The sequence below is a fragment of the Mus musculus genome, chromosome 17 (assembly GCF_000001635.26).
Source record: "Mus musculus strain C57BL/6J chromosome 17, GRCm38.p6 C57BL/6J".
Taxonomy (NCBI): Eukaryota; Metazoa; Chordata; class Mammalia; order Rodentia; family Muridae; genus Mus; species Mus musculus.
The window spans coordinates 68627191-68648249 of NC_000083.6; the positions used below are offsets into that span (position 1 = coordinate 68627191).

The 21059-nt window shown below is 41.1% G+C and overlaps 1 protein-coding gene across 8 annotated transcripts in view; it reads left to right on the forward strand.

Annotated features, from left to right (window-relative positions):
* The window catches only part of L3mbtl4 (L3MBTL4 histone methyl-lysine binding protein), a 511181-nt gene that overhangs the window by 354293 nt on the left and 135829 nt on the right, over positions 1–21059 (forward strand). For 4 of the 8 annotated variants that reach the window (XM_006524417.3, XM_006524416.3, XM_006524420.2 and 1 more), the window contains 2 exons: positions 2995–3168; positions 14309–14379. The exons of 1 other annotated variant lie outside the window; for it this stretch is intronic. In XM_006524417.3, the coding sequence (XP_006524480.1) occupies positions 2995–3168; positions 14309–14379 (245 nt within the window). The remainder of the gene's footprint in view (positions 1–2994; positions 3169–14308; positions 14380–21059) is intronic. 3 more of the 8 variants (XR_003952134.1, XM_017317505.2, XM_030249846.1) reach the window with 1 other exon arrangement.

Sequence of the window (21059 nt, forward strand, 5' to 3'; positions counted from 1 at the left end):
AGTGACAGTGTGCGCTGAGGAATGGCAGAGGAGCGAGGAGAACAGAACTGCTTCCAGTTCAAGGAAATATTGAGTAACAGAGATCTGTGTTAGCTCTCTTTCTCCATGGTACACCAATAAGCCAGAGAGGTGGGAACAAAGGGGTGGGGAGGGGAGGTACAAAGGCAGGTAGCAAGAATCACTTAAAATGGTGATAGGGAGTTAAAAGTTAAATAAATTTATGCCTTTGATCACTAAATCCTCCACTGGGAGTCTGTGTTAGGTGGGCATTCGGGATTCTGAGCGGCCGCTCATTGTAGCAGTAGTAGGTTATTGTGTGCATGGAGAGCGGGGGAACTTCTCTGTCTCTGTTGTTAGCATAACAACCTTCTAGCCCTCCTCTGAAAAGAGTGCTCTCTTAGCTTCCCAGGTGTGCAGCCCAACAGAACAGGCCTTTCATGCTCTCCTCTGCTGCAAATGGTGCCTCACCTCGGGCCACTCCCCATGTTTTCCCAGACACTGAGCTGGTCCCCGGAGTAACGCTGCATCAGCATCCCCAGTGTCTCTACACAAGGATCATGCCACAGTTTTTAAAAGTTCCATGAGAATTTCATACTCCATATAATATTATATTATCCAAATATAGTATTTTTATTATTATATGCTTTCTCGCCCCAACTCCTTCCAGATCCTTCTCCACTTACCTACCCATCTGATTTCCTATTCGTGCCAGATGCCGTGTGATCTTTGCCATGGCTCCTTAACATCCCTTTTTGAGATGTTTCCATCTCTGCCCACCTCTGGGACTAGTGACTTAATAACTAGGGGATTTCTTAAGAAACTATAGAGAAGAAGGAACTTTCTTATGTTGTGTGAACCTGTTGAGTATGTATACAATAATAATGTATGTAGAAAACCTGGTTCTGTAGGCCTGTAGTACACACTCAACAAACATATTTCTTATTTTTATTATGAATTGTGTTCACTGGTCTGAGTGTTTTAAGTTCTTTGCCAGTTTCAGTCTTTACTGTGCTTAGCCCCTAGCCACTCATTTATGGCATTCATTATATTATTCTGTAATATGTATTATTATAATCAATAACTGAAAGATTAATAGGCCAATAACCAGCAGCCTCTGATCTGTAGCAGAGGCTGTTAATCAACCATGACATCATCTATGATACTGACACATATGCACACATGCACACATATGCACATACACATGAATGCACATACATACACGCACATGCACATGATACCTGTACTGGCTGGTTTTGCCTGTCAACTTGACACAGGCTGGAGTTATCACAGAGAAAGGAGCCACCCTTGAGGAAACGCCTCCATGAGATCCAGCTGTAAGGCATTTTCTCAGTTAGTGATCAAGGGTGGGAGGGTCCATTGTGGGTGGTGCCATCTCTGAGCTGGTAGTCCTGGGTTCTATTAGAAAGCAACCTGAGCAAGCCAGGGGAATCAAGCCAGTAAGTAACATCCCTCCATGGCCTCTGCATCAGCTCCTGCTTCCTGACCTAGTTGAGTTCCAGTCCTGGCTTTCTTTGATGATGAACAGCAATGTGGAAGTTTAAGCTGAATAAACCCATTTCCTCCCCAGCTTGCTTCTTGGTCATGATGGTTTTTGCAAGAATAGAAACCCTGACTAAGACAATACCTTTCCACATTGGGACAGGCTGGTGCCCTGACCACTCCACCCCAATTCTAGAGGCCAATTTCACATAGAGCCTGCCACTAAAGTCCTTCTGCAGTGAACATATTTATAGACAGAGAGTAAAGAGACAGTGTTATATAAGCAGACAGAGAGTAAAGAGGCAGTGCCTTCCCAAAGAAGCCAACTGTTTCTACATCAATGCACTTGGCCATGCATGCTTCTAGATACAGTCTCTTCTAATAGTATGGGGATGATAGTAATGGTCTAAAGGATCTCAGTGTGAGACTGTGAGATTGTTTATCTTACAAGGTGTGTGTGCATGTATATGTGTGTGAATGTACATGTACATGTGCATGCATGCATGCAAGTGTGTATGTGCATGCATGTGCACTTGTTTTGTGCCTGTGTGTGTTTATGTATGTGCATGCATGTGTGCATATGTGCATGTATACATATGTGTGTGTGTGTGTGTGTGTGTGTGTGTGTGTGTGTGTGTGTGTGTGTGTTTTCTCCATTACAGAACTCTTCTGACTTAGCCCTGCTTTTCTCTTATTCCACTGTGGGGAACTCAGAGCCTGAGAGAAGCAGCACCTTTTTAGAGAGAGTACCTAGGTGATCTACTGTGTCTTCACTTTCCCTGGTAGTTGCTACACTGTAGGTGACAGTAGCACTGCTTGAAGATCTTTTTGGGGGGGATCATTGGGGGGGGGTTGGACAAGGTGATGAACACAGAAGTATAAAAGAGCCTGATCAGCCAGAACATGTACTCTAGCTGACTCTTCAACCAAGAGCCAACATTCTTAAGTTAAGGGTTCAGCTTGACAGTAAGGAGCAAGAAGAAAAGCCCCAGCCACCTGGGTCCTCCCAACCAAGATTAGGAGGCTTAAGCAGAGAAATGCAGCCACAATGTTTCTGAACACATGACTGTTGAGCACTGAAGGCCTCATGTTCTCTGGGAGTGTCAGGGGTTCTTAGCTACCGCCAGCACTGGTGAAACAATTAGGTAACAAGAGCTTCCATAGTCTAGAGCTCAGTACTGAGTGAAGTGGTATTTGGCATCCTCGCTGCTACATGGGAAGCACATCTGGATGCTATTTCTAGATTCCCAGGTTTCCAAAATCACAAACACTGCATGTGCTAATGAATCTGTCTATAATACTTCGCTGAATGGACTCAAACTAGAGACTTTTCTTTCTCAAAAGGCAGTGTGGAAGGAAACTATTAGCGTCTATACATGTGAGAGAAAAACTGCTCTTATTTTTAAATGTTAAATGTATGTCTACTCTAATGACAACACACCCTGATTTGTCATGGTAAGCTAACAGCTGCTCTTCTCCTTTTACACCAACTAGTGCTTTTGGGTGCCCGTACTCAGATGTGAACTTGAAAAGAGAGGCAGCCCTTCAGGATCGCCTGAGAGAACAAACACAGGCAAATTTGGAACTTGATCCTTCACATTCCAAATCAGAAAACCCCTGTAATTTGAATGTCAACGGAAAATGTGAAAATGCAAACAGTCAGTGCAGGTAAGAAACTGTAGAAACTTGAACCAGAAAGTGAACCCTAGGGAGTTCTAATAGAACAAATTTATTGCTAGTTCCTTTGATTTTGCCAAGGTAATTCTTCGGTATAATGTTATATTTATTTAATATCTCATAGAGCTAACTAGCTACTCCCTCAAATGTTCAAGTATATGTCTTTTATGTATGTACAAATTGTGTGTAAGCAGCAGAGAGCACATCTCATATGTGTGGTCCTAAATTATTCCCTTTGTTCTTGCAAACGTCTCTGTTCTTTGGTCTCATTTCACCAGTGAGGTCTTCTGGCAAGAGCTGAGAATTTACATCTGCTGAGGCACACTAGGATCCCCTCATCCCCCACCCACTTGTTAGTTGTCTGTGTCACTTCAATCTACACCCACCTGAGATACAAGTTCAGAGTCTCCTTTCTCTCTATTCTAAGTCAATGGGAACATATCACCTTTTCTATCCTAAATTTTCAGGGGCGGGTTTTCAATATTTACCTGTGCAATTGTTTGATGAGATGCTTTTAGATACAACCTCATTTGATTAAAAAAAAAAAAAAACTCAAACAAGCAATCTAAATAAAATCCTTTTTTCAAAGTACCCCCATCTTCCCTGCTGGAAATTGCAAACACAGGTAAATCAAACATTTAGTACATAACTGGAAGCCAGACAAAGGTTAGTGAGAAAAGTGTTCAAGTCCACATCAGGCAGGGGTCCTATATCAAGGTCTTGGGACACTAACAAACCATCTTTAGTTGATAGAAGAGGGCACTCCCGGTCTCAGGTGTCAAGCTTCAGAATTTATCCTGTGGGAGTTCCCTTAGGACATCTTTGCTCCTTCACATCCCAAGTCCCCAAGTTGTGCATGTTCAGTGGGAGAACTGGGCTCAGCAGATATGTTCATATATATATATATATATATATATATATATATATATATACATATATATATATACATATATATACACACACACACACACACATATATATATATATATATATATATATTGCATGTTGTATGTTCCTGCATGTATTTAGATTCATTCTACTTTCATACCAATGGATAGAGTATGTGGAGGACATTTCATTTCTGCTAAGTAGCTATTTTAGTTTCAGTGGCTCAGCACACAATGGCAGCTCAGCTACCTCTAAGTTGCATGATTCCTTCTATATGCACACGCATGCCTCTATTTTTATAGCAGCGTCTTGCATTTTTATTATTTACTGCACGCCCACTCCTCTGTTGAAGCTTCACAGGCCCGGGCTGTTCTTCGCTGCCTGTTCACACCCACACTGTGTACAACGAGAGCATGTGTGTTCTTTCTTTTTCCCAGTTGAAGAAGGCTTCCTTTCTTTTTTTTTCCCCCCTTTTCTTTTTAAAGCGATTTTCTCCAGGAACAACATTTATTTATTCCAGTCAGAGAGACAACTGCGCCCATGTGCTCCCTTGCTTTCTTTTTTGCTACATTCTGTTGTATTATTTTTTTTCCAAGTGAAGATCCAGCCAGTCTCTCTTGTAAATATTTTACATGTTCATCTTCAGCATCATGTGGCACAGGGACTAAAGAGGTCTTTGAGCTGCATTTTAAAAAATATTATACCATCTGATTAGTTATATAAGCCATTTCCCCCCAGCAAACACAGGTACCTTATCATCAACCCTTCTCAAATCCCTCAAAGGGAGTTCCCTCTTCTGATGTTTTATTGAGAGCTGTACTATTTCTGAGGGGCTTCACAAAATAGTATAACAAATGGGATAGTGAATACAGAGATAAAGAGTAGTACTTTAACTAATGATTGAATACAGAAGTCTCAAGTGACCCTCTCCCATGCTCTGTACACTCTGAACTGTGTCAGTACCTGTAAGAAGTAGAGATGCATGGGGCCCACCCCAAATCATTTAGACTTCAATCCAAACCCCTCCTTGTAAATCAGACATTCATGGAGTTGGCATTACGGTCACGCCCTCTTAAACTCACTCCCATCCCTGATCTTCTCCATTGTTGTGAACATGATTTCCAGAGTCTGGATAAAAGAGAGAGCAGGAAAACCAACAGTGGGTGCCCCATGGGCTAATCATGTGTAGGTAAAACGAAGTTCAGGGCCCTTCCTTGTTTCCTGGTAGTACCTCCCTGAGGCTGCCACAGATCTAACCTGTAGCATTGAAATCACATGATCAACTGTAGATAGCATTTGATTTCCATGTGTTTTATCTGCCCTGAGCTTTGCACAGGATTCTGTCCTTTCTTTCACAATAAAACTGTGTTCCATTAGCATTGCCAGACTTTTGACACTTCAAATGGAAATGCAGCATTGCCACAGACACAGAAATGCACACACACACACACACACACACACACATGTACATATGTACACACACACAAATAGATATAGATAAACTACAGATATTAATAAGAGAGAGACAGAGAGACAGAGACAGACAGACAGACAGACAGACAGACAGATAGACAGACAGACAGAGTTCTTTGCAGTGAGGTCACTAGTAGCATATTTATGACTCTATAATTTGCCTTCATAGTAGAAAGTTTATTTATGGTCACACTTTTTTAAATTAAAGGATCACATTTTAAAACCCAATAGGATATACCTACCAAGTGTCTGTAAGATTTACCTGTGAAAAGTCAGATATCCCAGTTGTATTAACCTTTAGAACTCAGACTCACAATATCACAAGTTAGTAAATAATGGAAGAACATATTTAGTTTATATGCAATGTATGTTCTTGTTTTAGTCTAAATACAATGTTGATATTCTTTATTTTTGCGTTGCTAGAGTAAGTAATGGTACATTCATGCTACAGTCAATGGAGACAGTTTGCTTCCTATGAGTTTTTCTCTTAGGGATATACTGCATGCCTGAAAGCACCTTTGATGTATGTCCTTAACAGTTTATAGCTTCTTACCGTCTTGTGCTTTACGGGTAATGGAGGTTCTTTACATCACAGCATTGCTGTTTGTAGGAAGGACGGCTGTATTTAGGAAGTCGTGGCCTCTTGGCTGTCAGTCCAGGACCTAAACCTATGCGATCTAATTACAGCCAACATATTTCTATCCCGTAAAGTAAAAACAAAGGTATACTAATAATTGCTATTGTCTTAGTATTAAAGACACCCACTCCCTTTGAGCCAAACAGTTCATATCGTACCATCTTGTTAGGTTTATCTTACATTATAAAAACCCTGGCTTTCCTACTTATTCAGACTTTATCACACTGAAAACCAAAGTTCAGAGTATCCATGCCATGTGTTCAAACTGACCCAGGTAATCACTCCACTGAAGAGGGTCGGGGTTGAACACACAAATGCTTGGTTGCAAGTCCTCAGCATGTTCAACTACATCCAGCCCAAGAGAGAGAAGACAGCATGAGGCTTTGAGAAGGCCTGGCTGGCTACACTGTCACTGTTTTCTACTGCAGGCTATGAGTTTTTCGGTTGAATATGATCCATATATATTTTTAAAAGAACATACTTTGTGAAATAAGTTTTTAGAACATAATAAAATACTTTAAAATCATAATTTTTAAATCTTACATTTTAAAATCAAAATTCCTTATGGGAGACACTTACCATGTGTCCCCCATGTGCTTTCTCTGATCTGTGGTTTACATAATACAAAATTCCCCACCTCTAACATGTTTCCCTCTAATATGCTAAAGGCAGGAGAGTAACCTAGAACCATGAGATGTCTTCATGGTAAACATATTTCCTGTGGAATGCAGCTGCCCCTGCATTGTCTGTTAGCACTTGGTCTCCATTCAGAGGAGAGCATGTCTTCAGTTTTTTCCTCCCCTAAGTGTTCTTTGATAACTGCTTCTGCCTCCCCAAAACAGCCATCACCATAGTCTTAAATTTGCACAATTGATAGCTCCATCATGCGCCGAAGCTCCTGTCATTTTTCATTCAGTGCTACTAACTTTTTCTAACTTAAGAAGCTAAGAGAATGCCACATTATCTTTCCCCAACGTCTGCCATTTCCCATGTTTATATGCTCCTTGTAGGTATGTGTTGATAACGGAGTGAGCTGGAAAAACCGTGATATCAGAGTGAAGCACATGTAACAGAATTGTCTCTTAATGGTCCTGATAATAATTGCATGTCCATGAGCCAACTAGCTTCTTTGCATCTCTCAAATTAGCCATAACATAAAATACATTTCTATGGAGCTGTTTCCCCAATGTAACAGTTTTCCCACATGTTAACCTTCTATGTTATTCAGTTGATTTTCTGTAACCCACCAGGCTTCCTCTTTGCTTAGGGCCAGTGGCGGGAGTCCCTGGTCAGCCCTGTCCTCATCAGCCATAGGGTTGCTTGTTTTTCAGCATTATGAGTCCACTCCCACCCTCTGCCCCAGGTCCCCTTTGTCCATAGCTCCTCCCTTGCCCATTGCCCTGCTCTCTCTGCACCATTCTGAGAAATTCCCACCGATGTGAGCATCTCAAGAAAAGAGACTATGATGTATGCTTCTGTGTTTCTGATGCCTGGAATACTGACTGATGCTTAGTCGGCACAAAACAAATGAAATAGGTGTAGCAGCCCACGTGCCTGAGGCTGTCAGGAAAGAAACGGCTTTTCTCCTGCCCTAGGCCCTTGGTGCTTTTGCTCTGTGTCACCCTTGTGGCTCTTGTGTGTGTCTACGTGTACCTGTTTGGTGCTTTTCTGTGTGTGCCTTTTGTTCCTCGAAGCACTACCGATGCCAAGAGAGAGAGAACTTGCATTCTAACCTTCAGGGTCTGCTTCATTACCTTGCTACAACGTAGGCTCTTTAGTGCATCGGAGTTCACTGAGTCACATCCTGATATTCTCGCTCCTCTGAGAGTCTCCTCTGCTTTGGAATAAATGCAAATGTGAGAGCTCATAGATTACATTTTGAATTGGGGCATACAGAAAGATATAGCTATTGATATAGACACATCCTGTAGCCTAGCGTAGAGTGTAGCAGTGATTCTTGAAGTAATTATCCATATCTTTTTTTTTCACTACTTCTATACAATCTGCTGACTTTAAAACCTAATGATTGGCCCACGCACGGTTGTCTGAGTAACAGTAATCTAGGGACTGGCAGGAACTTAGATCTTCATTTACTTGGTTGGAGAGAAAGCTCAGCATCTATAACTAAATTAAGTCCCTTAATCAAGGGATCCATGTTCAACTTCTTCAAAAGAGGCATGAAAAGATGGAAGCCAATAACCATATCCTCTCATTAACACTGTTGGTGGCAACTCTGTGCTGTGCGGCTTCCTTTTGTGTGTCTGCTTGCTTTTCTATACCATGGAATACCCAGCGCTTCATTACTATCAGAACCAAATGGGGTTGTATCCTATAGATGGCTCAGTGATACTTATTTGGCTACATAAGGGACCCTGACCACAGTTGGATCCTAAAATTAAAGCTATCCATTAACCCCCATCATCATTGGTCCCTTCAAAGCACATCTGGGATGGAACCACTCAAACTGCAGTGGTTCAGCCATGACCTAAACAATGAGAAATTTATGTCCTTTGTTAGTCGCAAGAAAACCATCCTAGCTGCTCAGTCAATGGCAGGATGGGACTGAAGTCAAGGTAAAGGGTTTCTAGTCCCTGTGGACTGGGCAGTGGGCCTGTAGGTGATCTCTGATGCAGGTGAACACTGTTGTTCCCAAGAACAGCAGAGAAGAAGAGAGGGAAGGGGTCATGGTTGGGATGAGTGGTGTAGAAAAGTAACATAGGGTAAAGGAAAGGATGAAGCCTCCAACCTACTGAGCAGAGGCATCAGGGCCATGGTAGTAGGAGACACTAAGCAAGGAGAAAAGAAAGCATCCTTCTATGCAGGCTAGAAATGGCCTAAGCCATCAACTGGGCTGCTGTGGAAGAAGTCAGTCTTCAGTGTGGCCCCAGGGTCCTGTTGCTTTAGCACCTGCTAGAGGTAGCCTTGTTACCCTTAGCAAACGTCAGACCTGCAGAACATTACACAATGCCCAGCACAGGTCTCAGTAAGATCCTAAAAGAGGTTGTTGCTGTTGTTGTTTTGTTTTGTTTTTTTTCCCCTGGCCTGACTCTCAGCAGACAGTTTCTGATTTATTGTGAATCTCTAGGTCACTGCTCTCCTGCCTTGGCCGGGGCTCTTTGTGATTAAGCTCTCCAGAATGCTGTGTTCTAAGATCTACAAGCTTCCTCCTGTAAAGCAAATATCAGTGCTCTCGGACCCCAGAAAAATAAAACCACTGCCTGGGCACCCTCAGGCATTTCTTCTCATCATTATACCAGATCTAAATCTGGCTTTAAAATAATCATTTGGCTGCCATTTGTTTGCATAGTAAGCTAGGGGCAGTTAACATGATTTTATCATTATGAAAACAATATTATTTGTTTACTATGGGAAAATTAGAAAATACAGATGGGTAAAATTAAAACATACAGGACTGGAGAGACAGCTCAGTAGTTAAGAGCACTGGCTGTTCCTCCAGATGATGCAAGCACAATTCTCTTGTCACTCACGTGATGATTCACAATTGTCTATGATTATAGTTCCAGGGCATCCGGTACCTTCTGGTCTCTATGGGAAGCAGGCACACACACGCACACACACGGTGCACAGGACATGCATGCAGGCAAAACACCTATACACACAAAATAAAAAGTAAAGAAATAAAACACTAAAACCTAGAAATATTAATAATGTATGGGCTTTTTCTATCCAGCAACCTAACTGGTACAGACTAAAGGGAATCATTAAAACATAAACACTTCTCATCCCTATTCTCATCTCTGCAAACTGGAGTTACCTGTGTGAACACAAGCACCTTGTAAATGTCTACATCTTCATAGAAGTGTATAGGTAGAACCTCTCTCTATACAAACTTTCTATTAAATGCTTTAACCTGCATATTTAAGGATGAATCATGAGGATCTGGGGTTGTAGCTAAACCAGTAAAGTGTGTTTTGCACATGTGTGAGGAGGATTTGGGTAAAGATGCCCAGGTCCCACATACAAATTGGAAGCAATAGTGACACCTGTAATATCAACTCTGTGGGAGTAGAGTTGGTGGGTCCTTGTAACTCACTGGTCTGCCAAACAAGGAATTCTGGGAGCTCCAGGTTCAGTGAGAGACCTTGTCACAAAATTAAATAAATAAAGATGGAGAGTAACAAAGAAAAAATGTCCAAGGTCAAGGACAACACACAGACACACAGACACACAGGATGCACCCAAAATGCATTACTAAATCAACTCAAATGTGCCCAATACACATCATTTTTAACAGCTGTATCATATTCTGTGTGTGGCTGTATTTTGTCCCTCCAACCCATTCCTTTCCTGACAACGACTTTTCCATATTTTCCCCACATAAATGGACCACAGAGAACATTTTCACACTTGCTTTTCTTTAACAGGTATTCCATACTGCCTTATTTCTAAGGGTTTGATTACTGTTTATTTACAAACCAAACATAACATAAGATCCTTTAAGACAACCACACAGGTTCTTGGCTCACTCCATGGTCCTATAAACAAGTAAGCCATTGTCAAACTGACAGACACGTTGGAACATGGGAAACGACAACATTCTTCAGTTTGTGTCCTGAGTTCCTGACTCCAACTCTCACCCTATTACACCCCATCCCCAGTTTCTCCCATCTGGTCTTTCACAGGACTGCAAGGTCCTGCTTCCACTGCATTTCCTGTAAGGAACTTTCATTTGAGTCCATCTCCTGAAAGCTTGATGTAGTCATACGCACACACACACACACACACACACACACACACAGACAAACACATACATACATACATACATACATACATACATGCATACATACATACACATATACACATACATATACATACCCGCACATGTACATACACATGCATATACATGCACACACATACACACACATGCACACACAGAGACATACATATACACACAGAGGGAGAGAGAGAGAGAAAGAGGGAGAGGGAGGAGAGAGAAAAGGAGATGGAGAGGGAGAAACTTACACTTTCCAGCTCACAGCACCTTCTTCACCTGTCTTACAATCATTTTCCCCAAGGGTGCGCAGGTCCTTATGCCCTGACAATTCACCTGCCTCTTAGTGGGAGGAACCATCTTGACTGAATAGAATCCAAAGGCAGGAAAGTCCTAAAGAATATTCCTTAGACTTGGAGAATTTACCTAAATATCAGTCATGCATATTGCTGCTTTCTTATAGAACCATGGTCAGCACACGTTCTCTCAAGAACCTGGTACTCAATATTGTGAGTTCGGTCAGGGCTACCCCTTTTCAACTAAGCCACTGTCATGAAAGTAGCCACCAGAAGGAAATGTGCCAGTAACTATGGCTGTTTGTGATTAAATCCTACTTTTCAGAACACAGTAGAAATTGACTCCCAGACCATTCATTTCCAGCTTCTATCCTAAAACTGTCCAGTGTGACATCACTCACCCAAGTGACAATCAGATCCTAGTGCTGTGCCTTTTTCAACAAAAATTGATTACTCTTACATCTTCTGAGATAGGCATCTAGTCTATGGGTTGGAACTTCATGAACATGGAGATAGTAGTGACCAATACCTGTGTGGAGATCACACATCTGTAGCAGAATAAGAAGGAGCCACAGAGAGTAGAGAGTACTGGGGTTGTAGAAGGTGTTGCCTTCTATAGAGAGATCCAGGTGAATGAGTGTCTGACACTTGCCGCAGCCATAGCAACCTCACAGAAGATCCTGAAGGTTCATTGCAGAACTAGAGCTATGCCCCTATGGAAGTATAGTCCAAGCATCTGGGAAAGTCAGTGAATAGTAACAGGAGTCGCATAGAGCCTTTTCACTAAGCCATAAGCTATCCATTCATCTGTAGTGTGCCACAGGCCTCATTGTTTACAGAGTTCCCACAGTAGATCATTTCACCGAGCAAACATAGCACTGTCTTTTCTACTGTCAACGAGATCAAGTTCTAAGTAGAATTCTGCAGGGAGTCCCCCTGTAGTCTGGCTCCCCACACCTCTGCAGACCCAACTCTGCATTGTGCAAGTGTTACAGCCAAAGTAGTTGATAATGCTGATTTGGGTCCTCCCAAGGACTCTCATGTCTGTGAAGGAGCAGAAGGCACCCTCTCTGTGATCTGTGGTAAGAAAGCCTACATGAGGTATCCAAAGATTTCACTTTGCATCCTAGCTGCCTAAGATGGGGCAAGTTGTCCCGTGTTTCTGAGCCTCAGTTTCCACATTTATAAACCATGGATATTATCCCTGCCTTGTAGGGTTGTTGTGAGAATGGAGTAAGGTTCAGTGAAGTTAGACCTTGGAGCCATTATGCCCCTATAGATTTCTCAATGATGAACCATTCACAGGATTTGGCTTGGCTATCTCCCTAGTGAACAAGCATTTGAAATTGAGACATAAGTAAATATACCCTTGATAAATTGCAGTGGCTTATATTTTAAAATACTACCAAATACATCATTTGATTTATCTTAAAATAATTTACAAAAACCCCATTGACATTATATGAGACAGGCAACCTTCTATTTTAAAATTTTGTATGAAAGATCTAAGATTTCACCAACACAAACTGCAGAGGGATGCTGTAAGAGGGTTTCATTTAATTCATAGTGCTGTAAACATTATAAAATTAAGGGTACAATCCCCTAACGTGTCTGAAAACAGGTAAGCAGAGTTGAAATTGTTCTTTTTCCTCATCTTCTTTACAAAATGACCAGGCTATAACACTGAGCCCCAGAGGTTGTGATATCCAGCATCTCACACTGGCCATCAGATACTTGCTGCTTAAGCTCAAATCCTCTCTTTATAGGTCACATGCCTGTTCTAGGAGAATGTAAATAAGTCCTGACAACACAGAGATACTCAGGGAACCTAAGAAAAACTAAATACATTGAGCTGTTAAAGTAGTCTACAGGTTGTATGCGTATTGGTCCATAATACATAGTGGCCTGTACAATGTTTTGAAAATGGTGTTTACTGAGTGCACAGACCAACCAGGTAGACATGTGGTACGTTCATGTCACAGATTGACCACTAGGTGTCAAGTGCTCAAACAGTCACTCCGTGTCACAGACCAAGGAACTGAGTCCTAGGCATGAAACAGGTGTCTCTGCATGGATTTTCCTCTCCTTGACCCCCTGCCTGCACCAGAGGCAGCTCCTCACTCGGTAGGCTGAACACCATAACAGAAGGGCCAAAGATGGGGCCGAAAGTCAAACTCTTTCCGGTTTTTGTTTTGTTGATGCTGTTTCTATTAAGAAAACCAAGAGATACCTAACGAATGAGTGGAATGCACTTCTGCTGTGGCAAACATGTTCACAGAAGCTATAGATAAAAAATATGCGACTTAACCTATAAGCCTTTCAGACTTCTAGGCAGATTTGGTAGCCAAGTTGTTTGCTTCTCTGCTCTGTCAGGACCGAGGCACGGGCCTGTCAGTGTGGTTGACATGAAAACCATCAAGTGCAGTAAGAGAAACACGTGTGCAAAGCAAATGATTATAAGTTTATAAGAATCATAAGTATATGCAGATAAATTAATTATCTCAAGTTCCCTGCCTAAATTAATTAAGTCGGTAATTAGCAACCGTGGGGAAGTCTCATTTTCAAAACTTCTGCATTTGCTTTGCAGCAGGAACCTTGGTTTTTAATGAAGAACCGACAATGAAAGAGGCACAAAATTAGTCCACACTGGGTGCTGCAACATCCCAAAAGTTAATGAATTCTCTGACATTCAGCAATGCAACTTAGTCACTTATACACTTATCTGAGCACAGCCACAGTGCTGTGATCTTCTGATTGAAATAATAGGAGCCAGACTTTGAAATAATGCTTATTATTTACCTATGTCCCACACTGTTCCCCACTGTCTCAGGTGCTTACTCCTCAAAGCCCGAAGAGATCATCCTCCAGGAGGAGTGGATGGAAAGACTTTTAAGTTTCACTATTCAAAGTCAGAGTTTCTGAACAAAGGTTCCTGCTTCCTTTAAATGTTAAGCCGAGGAAATGTTCTAATGAGACTGTGCAGAGAAACACCTGATAATTCGCTGTCATTTACCCCGAGGTTTCTATTTAAATTTGTGCTGCTGTCATGATTTATTCTTACCTCACAGGATAATGAATCCAGATTTTATTTCTGTTCTTTGCCAGACTTGTACAGCAGGCAAAGTGTTTGAAAATCAAAGGAAAAGAAGATATTGACTTGGATAATCTCTTCAGAGGTAAAAACAAAAACAAAAACAAAACAAAACAAACCCCCCCCAAAAGACACAAAAAGCAACAGTAGCAAAGTCACAGAGCCAGCTTTTGCTTTTTGTTGTGGACAATGTCCTATGTGTCTGTTGGGATTCATCATAGTGGTAGGGAATGTAGCCAAGAACCTGACTCAAAGTCAAGAGACTCTTAGACTCAGGGCCTGCTATCTACCCCCAAGTAACAGGTTCTGTTACTTCAAAGCCCCTTTCTTAGTTTTCTTATTTTTAAAGGTGAAAAGGTCCCTATCATCTCTGCAGTCCTGTTCATGTCAGGGAAGATCCAGTCTTGTGGAGATCAGCGTTTACTGTGGGCTCTCTACATCTACAGTGGCCACATAATACAGCCAGGAAAGTCACTGTGGTTAACCAATGGGACAGCCGATAAGTGGGCATTATTGGTAGGTCAGGCAGAAAGTTACTGGGTAGAAAGCTTAATTGCTGAGATGAGGTGTTTGTTGGGATCGAGAAAAGGAAGAGAGACATCCTGTTTTCACCCAGGTGTTTCCTTCCTCTGACTTTCCAATGCAGACACAATGGGAGGCCTGGCTCTGTGGTGACCAGCTAAGGTCTTCCTTCAGTTTGCCCTGTCCTCATACTGATATTTAAATCTGGCCAGATGAACACGTTGATCGTTTACAATCAGAATGCTATGTCTTCAGCCACTGTGGCCCTTAAATTCTTAGATCACCAAACATGGTAGGAGATCTGTTGACGAATTTTCTGCTGAATTGGGAAGGAAATTAACACAACTCGAGAGTCCTGTAGCAGTCCCACCACAGTGTCACGATTGAGTTCTCTTAGGATTAAAAAAGGGCCAGACAATCACTGAGCACAGGGTTGTGGTGGCCAAGAGCAAAACTACTCTCTTTGGATGGGGCAAGGCTCGGCCTGGGTTTGAAAGAGCTCTAAGTTTCCATCCAAGTCACAAAGAGACAGGGTCTTTTCCTGAGGAAATAGGGGGCAATTAAGGTACTTGGCTTTCATGGTGCAGCTACACGTTTCTCAGAAGAATCTCTGTACAATACAACCAGAGCTCAGCTTTGCTCTAAATAAGTAATGGATATTTTAGAAACTGCTCCAAATGTTCTCCTCCACTGCACCAAGCCTTCATTCTGTAAGCAGCATGTTTTGGAACGACATAAGAAACCTTAAAAAAAAAAGTGTTGGTGTTTTAATTCATATTTTGACACTTTTGAAATTTTCTGCAGAGAGTAATTATGTCCATGTTCCTGTTAAAACAGATACACAGTTTTGTGCTTCACATAGTAAAAGTAGTAATGAGGATCATCCTGACCAAAATAGAAAACATCGCTAGCAAGAAGCATTTGCATAAAATGGAAAAGATGAGTCTCTTGCAGCTTGCTCGGTGTGCATTCCTCCTCCTCCTCTTCCTCTCCCTCCTCTTCCTCCTCCTCCTCTTCCCCCTCCTTCTCTTCCTCTTCCTCATCCCGTTCTTCCTCCTGCTCCTCCTCTTCTCTGCATCATTTGTAAGAGGTTTATACCATTTTTTTTTTCTTTCCTGCACCCATTGAACTCTCTAGCTCAACCCTGTTCATTTCCTCTCAGGTGAGGCCTACAGTGCATTCAGGCATCAGTGTCATAGGATGTGTGAGGAACCTTTGTTTTGTGCAAAGCACACAGTTGTCTAGGAGCTTTGGGAAAATGCATCCTGGGACTTATTCTACTGCAGGAAAATGAACTGGCCATACACGGTACCTGTGTGGTAGCCTGTTGTGTCTTTCTGATGGCATCGCCTGTATTCCTCATTACACTTAATTTCATTTGCTGTGTTTCTAACCTCTCTGAGAACAAACAGTAGAACTAAGTGTTGCTATTATGCAATTAAGAAACTACTTAATACCCTCTTCTTGATAAGCCTGTATAGTATGAACTTCATTCTCAATTCCTCATCTGTTATTTTATATTGATGAGTAGATTTTAATCGGTGACATATTCATTAGTGGGTTTGGAGGGGGTTGGTTTGTGTTTGAGGAAAATGAACTATGTCCTTATTTAATCTGTGAAGGTAAGTTATAAGATCTGTATTTTTTTATAAATTGTGTACAGCATTTATTTAAAAAAAAGCTAATGCTTTTCATATCACAGATGTGTCTTAAAATTTCACTAGTGACCACCTTCCCCAAGCATTTTATTTGCAATAAATATGATTGTCACCTAATTAGGGCTCTTTCCAAAGCTCCTGTTTTGTTGTTCACTCTAATTTTTAAAGATTTGTATAATTTGGAGCATCTTTCAGATAATATTATATAAAAATGAAATCGGTGACAGAATATAAATTGCTTTCTAATAACACATATTTGTTGAAGGATTCAAGGTCATTTTACAAGGATATATGCATGTAAAATTGATGGGTGGTAAGGGAGAGTCTGTCTTACCAGTCTGTACCAAGTGCTACACCAGAAGCATGACAGGAGGCAATGCTTCTTTGTGCCACCTTAAGCAGGACCACACAGGAGCATGAAGGTGATGGTCACAAATGTGTCCTTTCTCCAGGATGGAGTTGGGTGTCTGGTACTTTTCAAGCTTGTATGTTTGCCATGTGAATGATCCATACAGGACAGAGCTCTTACAGTGTGTGACACTCATGTCAACTTGCTTGGGCATGCACGTCTTTATATCTCAGAGAGGGAGAGCTACAGCATGGGTCCTCAGTACCTCAGACCTGCCGGAGCCTCCACCTTGCATCATGCTTGGGATCCTTTTAGAATTTTGGAAACTTTAGCAAATAAGTTTGTGTCTAGGTCATTTGTAACCAAGATGGAACTAGCTCTCATTTTGCTAATCCAGTAGTATTATAAGTCCCTCAAATTGAAACATAAATGTTGATGATAAATCATCCATAAGTTTTCTTTTGATATGAAAACACAAGGGTTTAGGCTGACATTGGAATTTAATGATATTTTAATTTTGCATTTATTCAAGATCTAGTGAAATCCAACAAAGTTTCTTGTACATAGTAAAATCAGTAGATGACTTCATTTTGTGAAGGGCCTTCTCTTTTCTCTTCTAGAGAGACTTCCTCATATTGCTATGAAGCTCTGTAAGTAAGTGTATGAGTCCCATTGTTGGATAGATCATTGCAGTTCTCTTCTCCAGTTTGGAATTTGTTTTCTTGAACTCTTACTGGGACTTTGGGACAAACACAAATTCCACTTTTCAACATCACTCTTCATTTCTGGTTAATGACTTCAATGTCTCAACATGGTTGGCATGTTCCATGTTCATCAACTTATTTTCATTTGAAAAGTCTTATGTGTTCATATCATGACTTAGCTCTGGAACACCACTTGAGCTGATGTCCTCTACAATATCAAATAATAATTAAAATTCCATCTTTTCTAGGAATCACAGTTGATTAAATCAGGTTGACAAAGCTGTCCATCATGTCCTCTTGTGCACTGAGGTGTCATTTCTTGTAAATTTAGTGACCACGGTTGTGTTGATTTGTTTATGAACTCTGCTCTGGTTAATTGGCTTATTTGCAGTATTTTGGTATTTTGGCAATACCACACACAGTTTCATATAACCAGTTCTACCATCTAAATAGTATTCATAAGGTTTTGTTTTTCTTCTATTTTATTGTCCTGACTATATTGGTCATGATAGCATGGCTGAAGTTAGCCTGGGCTAAATAGAGATCTCCTATCTGAAAGATAGAGAGAAAAATACATACACACACCATACATGAACATGCACATATACACCCCGCACACCATACAACACACAGTGAGTTTAATTGGATCTGAAGTAATTCTGTCATCTAATTTCAGCTGAATTCTTCCAATTCATCAACATGGTATTGTCTTCAGTTTAATTAGAATTTCTCTGATAATTTTGAGTGGTATGAGGCAGTTTCCTTGAGCTAGAACCTCCACTATAGTGCTGAGTAGATATAATGATCAGTAGGCATCTTTGACTCATTCTTTTTGAATTAGTTGATTAATTAATAAATTTACTTTACATCCCAATGGCAGTCTCCCCTCCCTTCTTTCCTCCCAGTTTCTCTCTCCCCCACCCATCCTTTAGTTAATCTCAGAAAGAAACATTGTTAGGTGTTAATAATAAGTATTGTTAATGGTTTATGTATCCTTGGCCCAGGGAATGGCACTATTATAAGGTATAACCCTGTTGGAATAGGTGTGGCCTTGTTGGAGTAGGTGTGTAACTACTGGTATGGACTTTAAGACTCTCATCCTAGCTGCCTGGAAGTGAGTATTCTGCTAGCAGCCTTCAGATGAAGATGTAGAAAGCTCATCTCCTCCTGCACCATGCCTACTTGGATGCTGCCATTTTTCTTTCTTTTTTTCTTTTTTTTTTAAATATTTTTATTAGGTATTTTCCTCATTTACATTTCCAATGCTTTCCCAAAAGTCCCCCATACCCTCCCACCCACTCCCACTTTTTGGCCCTGGTATTCCCCTGTACTAGGGCATATAAAGTTTGCAAGTCCAATGGGCCTCTCTTTCCAGGGATGGCCGACTAGGCCATCTTTTGATACATATGCAGCTAGAGTCAAGAGCTCAGGGATACTGGTTAGTTCATAATGTTGTTCCACCTATAGGGTTGCATATCCCTTTAGCTCCTTGGGTACTTTCTCTAGCTCCTCCATTGGGGGCCCTGTGATCCGTCCAATAGCTGACTGTGAGCATCCACTTTTATATTTGCTAGGCCCCGGCATAGTCTCACAAGAGACAGCTATATCAGGGTCCTTTCAGCAAAATCTTGCTAGTGTGTGCAATGGTGTCAGCGTTTGGAAGCTGATTATGGGATGGATCCCTGCATATGGCAGTCTCTAGATGGTCCATCCTTTCGTCACAGCTCCAAACTTTGTCTCTGTAACTCCTTCCATGGGTGTTTTGTTCCCAATTCTAAGAAGGGGCAAAGTGTCCACACTTTGGTCTTTGTTCTTCTTGAGTTTCAGGAGTTTAGCAAATTGTATCTTATATCTTGGGTATCCTAAGTATCTGGGCTAATATCCACTTATCAGTGAGTACATTTTGTGTGAGTTCCTTTGTGATTGGGTTACCTCACTCAGGATGATGCCCTCCAGGTCCATCCATTTGCCTAGGAATTTCATAAATTCATTCTTTTTAATAGCTGAGTAGTACTCCATTGTGTAAATGTAGCACATTTTCTGTATCCATTCCTCTGTTGAGGGGCATCTGGGTTCTTTCCAGCTTCTGGCTATTATAAATAAGGCTGCTATGAACATAGTGGAGCATGTGTCCTTCTTACCAGTTGGGACATCTTCTGGATATATGCCCAGGAGAGGTATTGCGGGATCCTCCGGTAGTACTATGTTCACTTTTCTGAGGTACCGCCAGACTGATTTCCAGAGTGGTTGTATAAGCTTGCAATCCCACTAACAATGGAGGAGTGTTCCTCTTTCTCCACATCCTGGCCAGCATCTGCTGTCACCTAAATTTTTGATCTTAGCCATTCTGACTGGTGTGAGGTGGAATCTCAGGGTTGTTTTGATTTGCATTTCCCTGACGATTAAGGATGTTGAACATTTTTTCAGGTGCTTCTCTGCCATTCGGTATTCCTCAGGTGAGAATTCTTTGTTCAGCTCTGAGCCCCATTTTTTAATGGGGTTATTTGATTTTCTGGAGTCCACCTTCTTGAGTTCTTTATATATATTGGATATTAGTCCCCTATCTGATTTAGGATAGGTAAAGAACTTTTTCCAATCTGTTGGTGGTCTTTTTGTCTTCTTGACGGTGTCTTTTGCCTTGCAGAAGCTTTGCAATTTTATGAGGTCCCATTTATCGATTCTCAATCTTACAGCACAAGCCATTGATGTTCTATTCAGGAATTTTTCCCCTGTACCCATAGCTGCCATTTTTCTGATTTGATAATAGGCTGGACCTCTGAACATGTAAGCCAGCCCCAATTACATAATTAAATATTGTCCTTATAAAAGTTGCCTTGGTCATGGTGTCTGTTCACAGCAATGCAACCCTAACTAAAACAAGTATAAAATGATTATTAGCCATAAGGTATAATGCAATTTATTGAGACCTTTAGTAGATCAGAAAACTCCTCCATTTCTAGGTTACTTAGTGTTATTTTTTTATAAGTGGGTATTTAACTTCATCAAATATTGTCCTGGTTCTATTAGGATGATTACTATTGTTCTCCTTTATTCTTTAATGTGTAAACTTTTATTACAACTCTTCTTATGAAAACTTGTTGCTTGACTATAACATTATTTGTAAGTATGAAAAAGTGTGCTAATTATACTGGTACCGTTCAATGAGTTTAAAGTAACCACCCTTTATATACTAGTGCCCAGTTGATCAATAGGACAAATAATTAGGCAGGTCTTGCTTCTTCACATGCTTCCAAGGTATGTGAATTTCAGTTGTTATGATTAAGTTTAAAAAGACCAGACTCCAAACAGCACAGTTCAGATTTCTGTTACCAAAGGGACTTAACATCCAGAGGGAACACAGAGTGTAAGCTCACAAATCACCAGGAGTCCCAGATCTCACCATAAGTTGCGGCTAGACCATCACTTCTAGGGTAGCATGCCAACAGCAAAGCATGTAATTGTATTATCCATTCCTCCCACAGTAGGACACCCATGTGGCATCTTACAACTGTTGCTTCTTTTAACAGATACC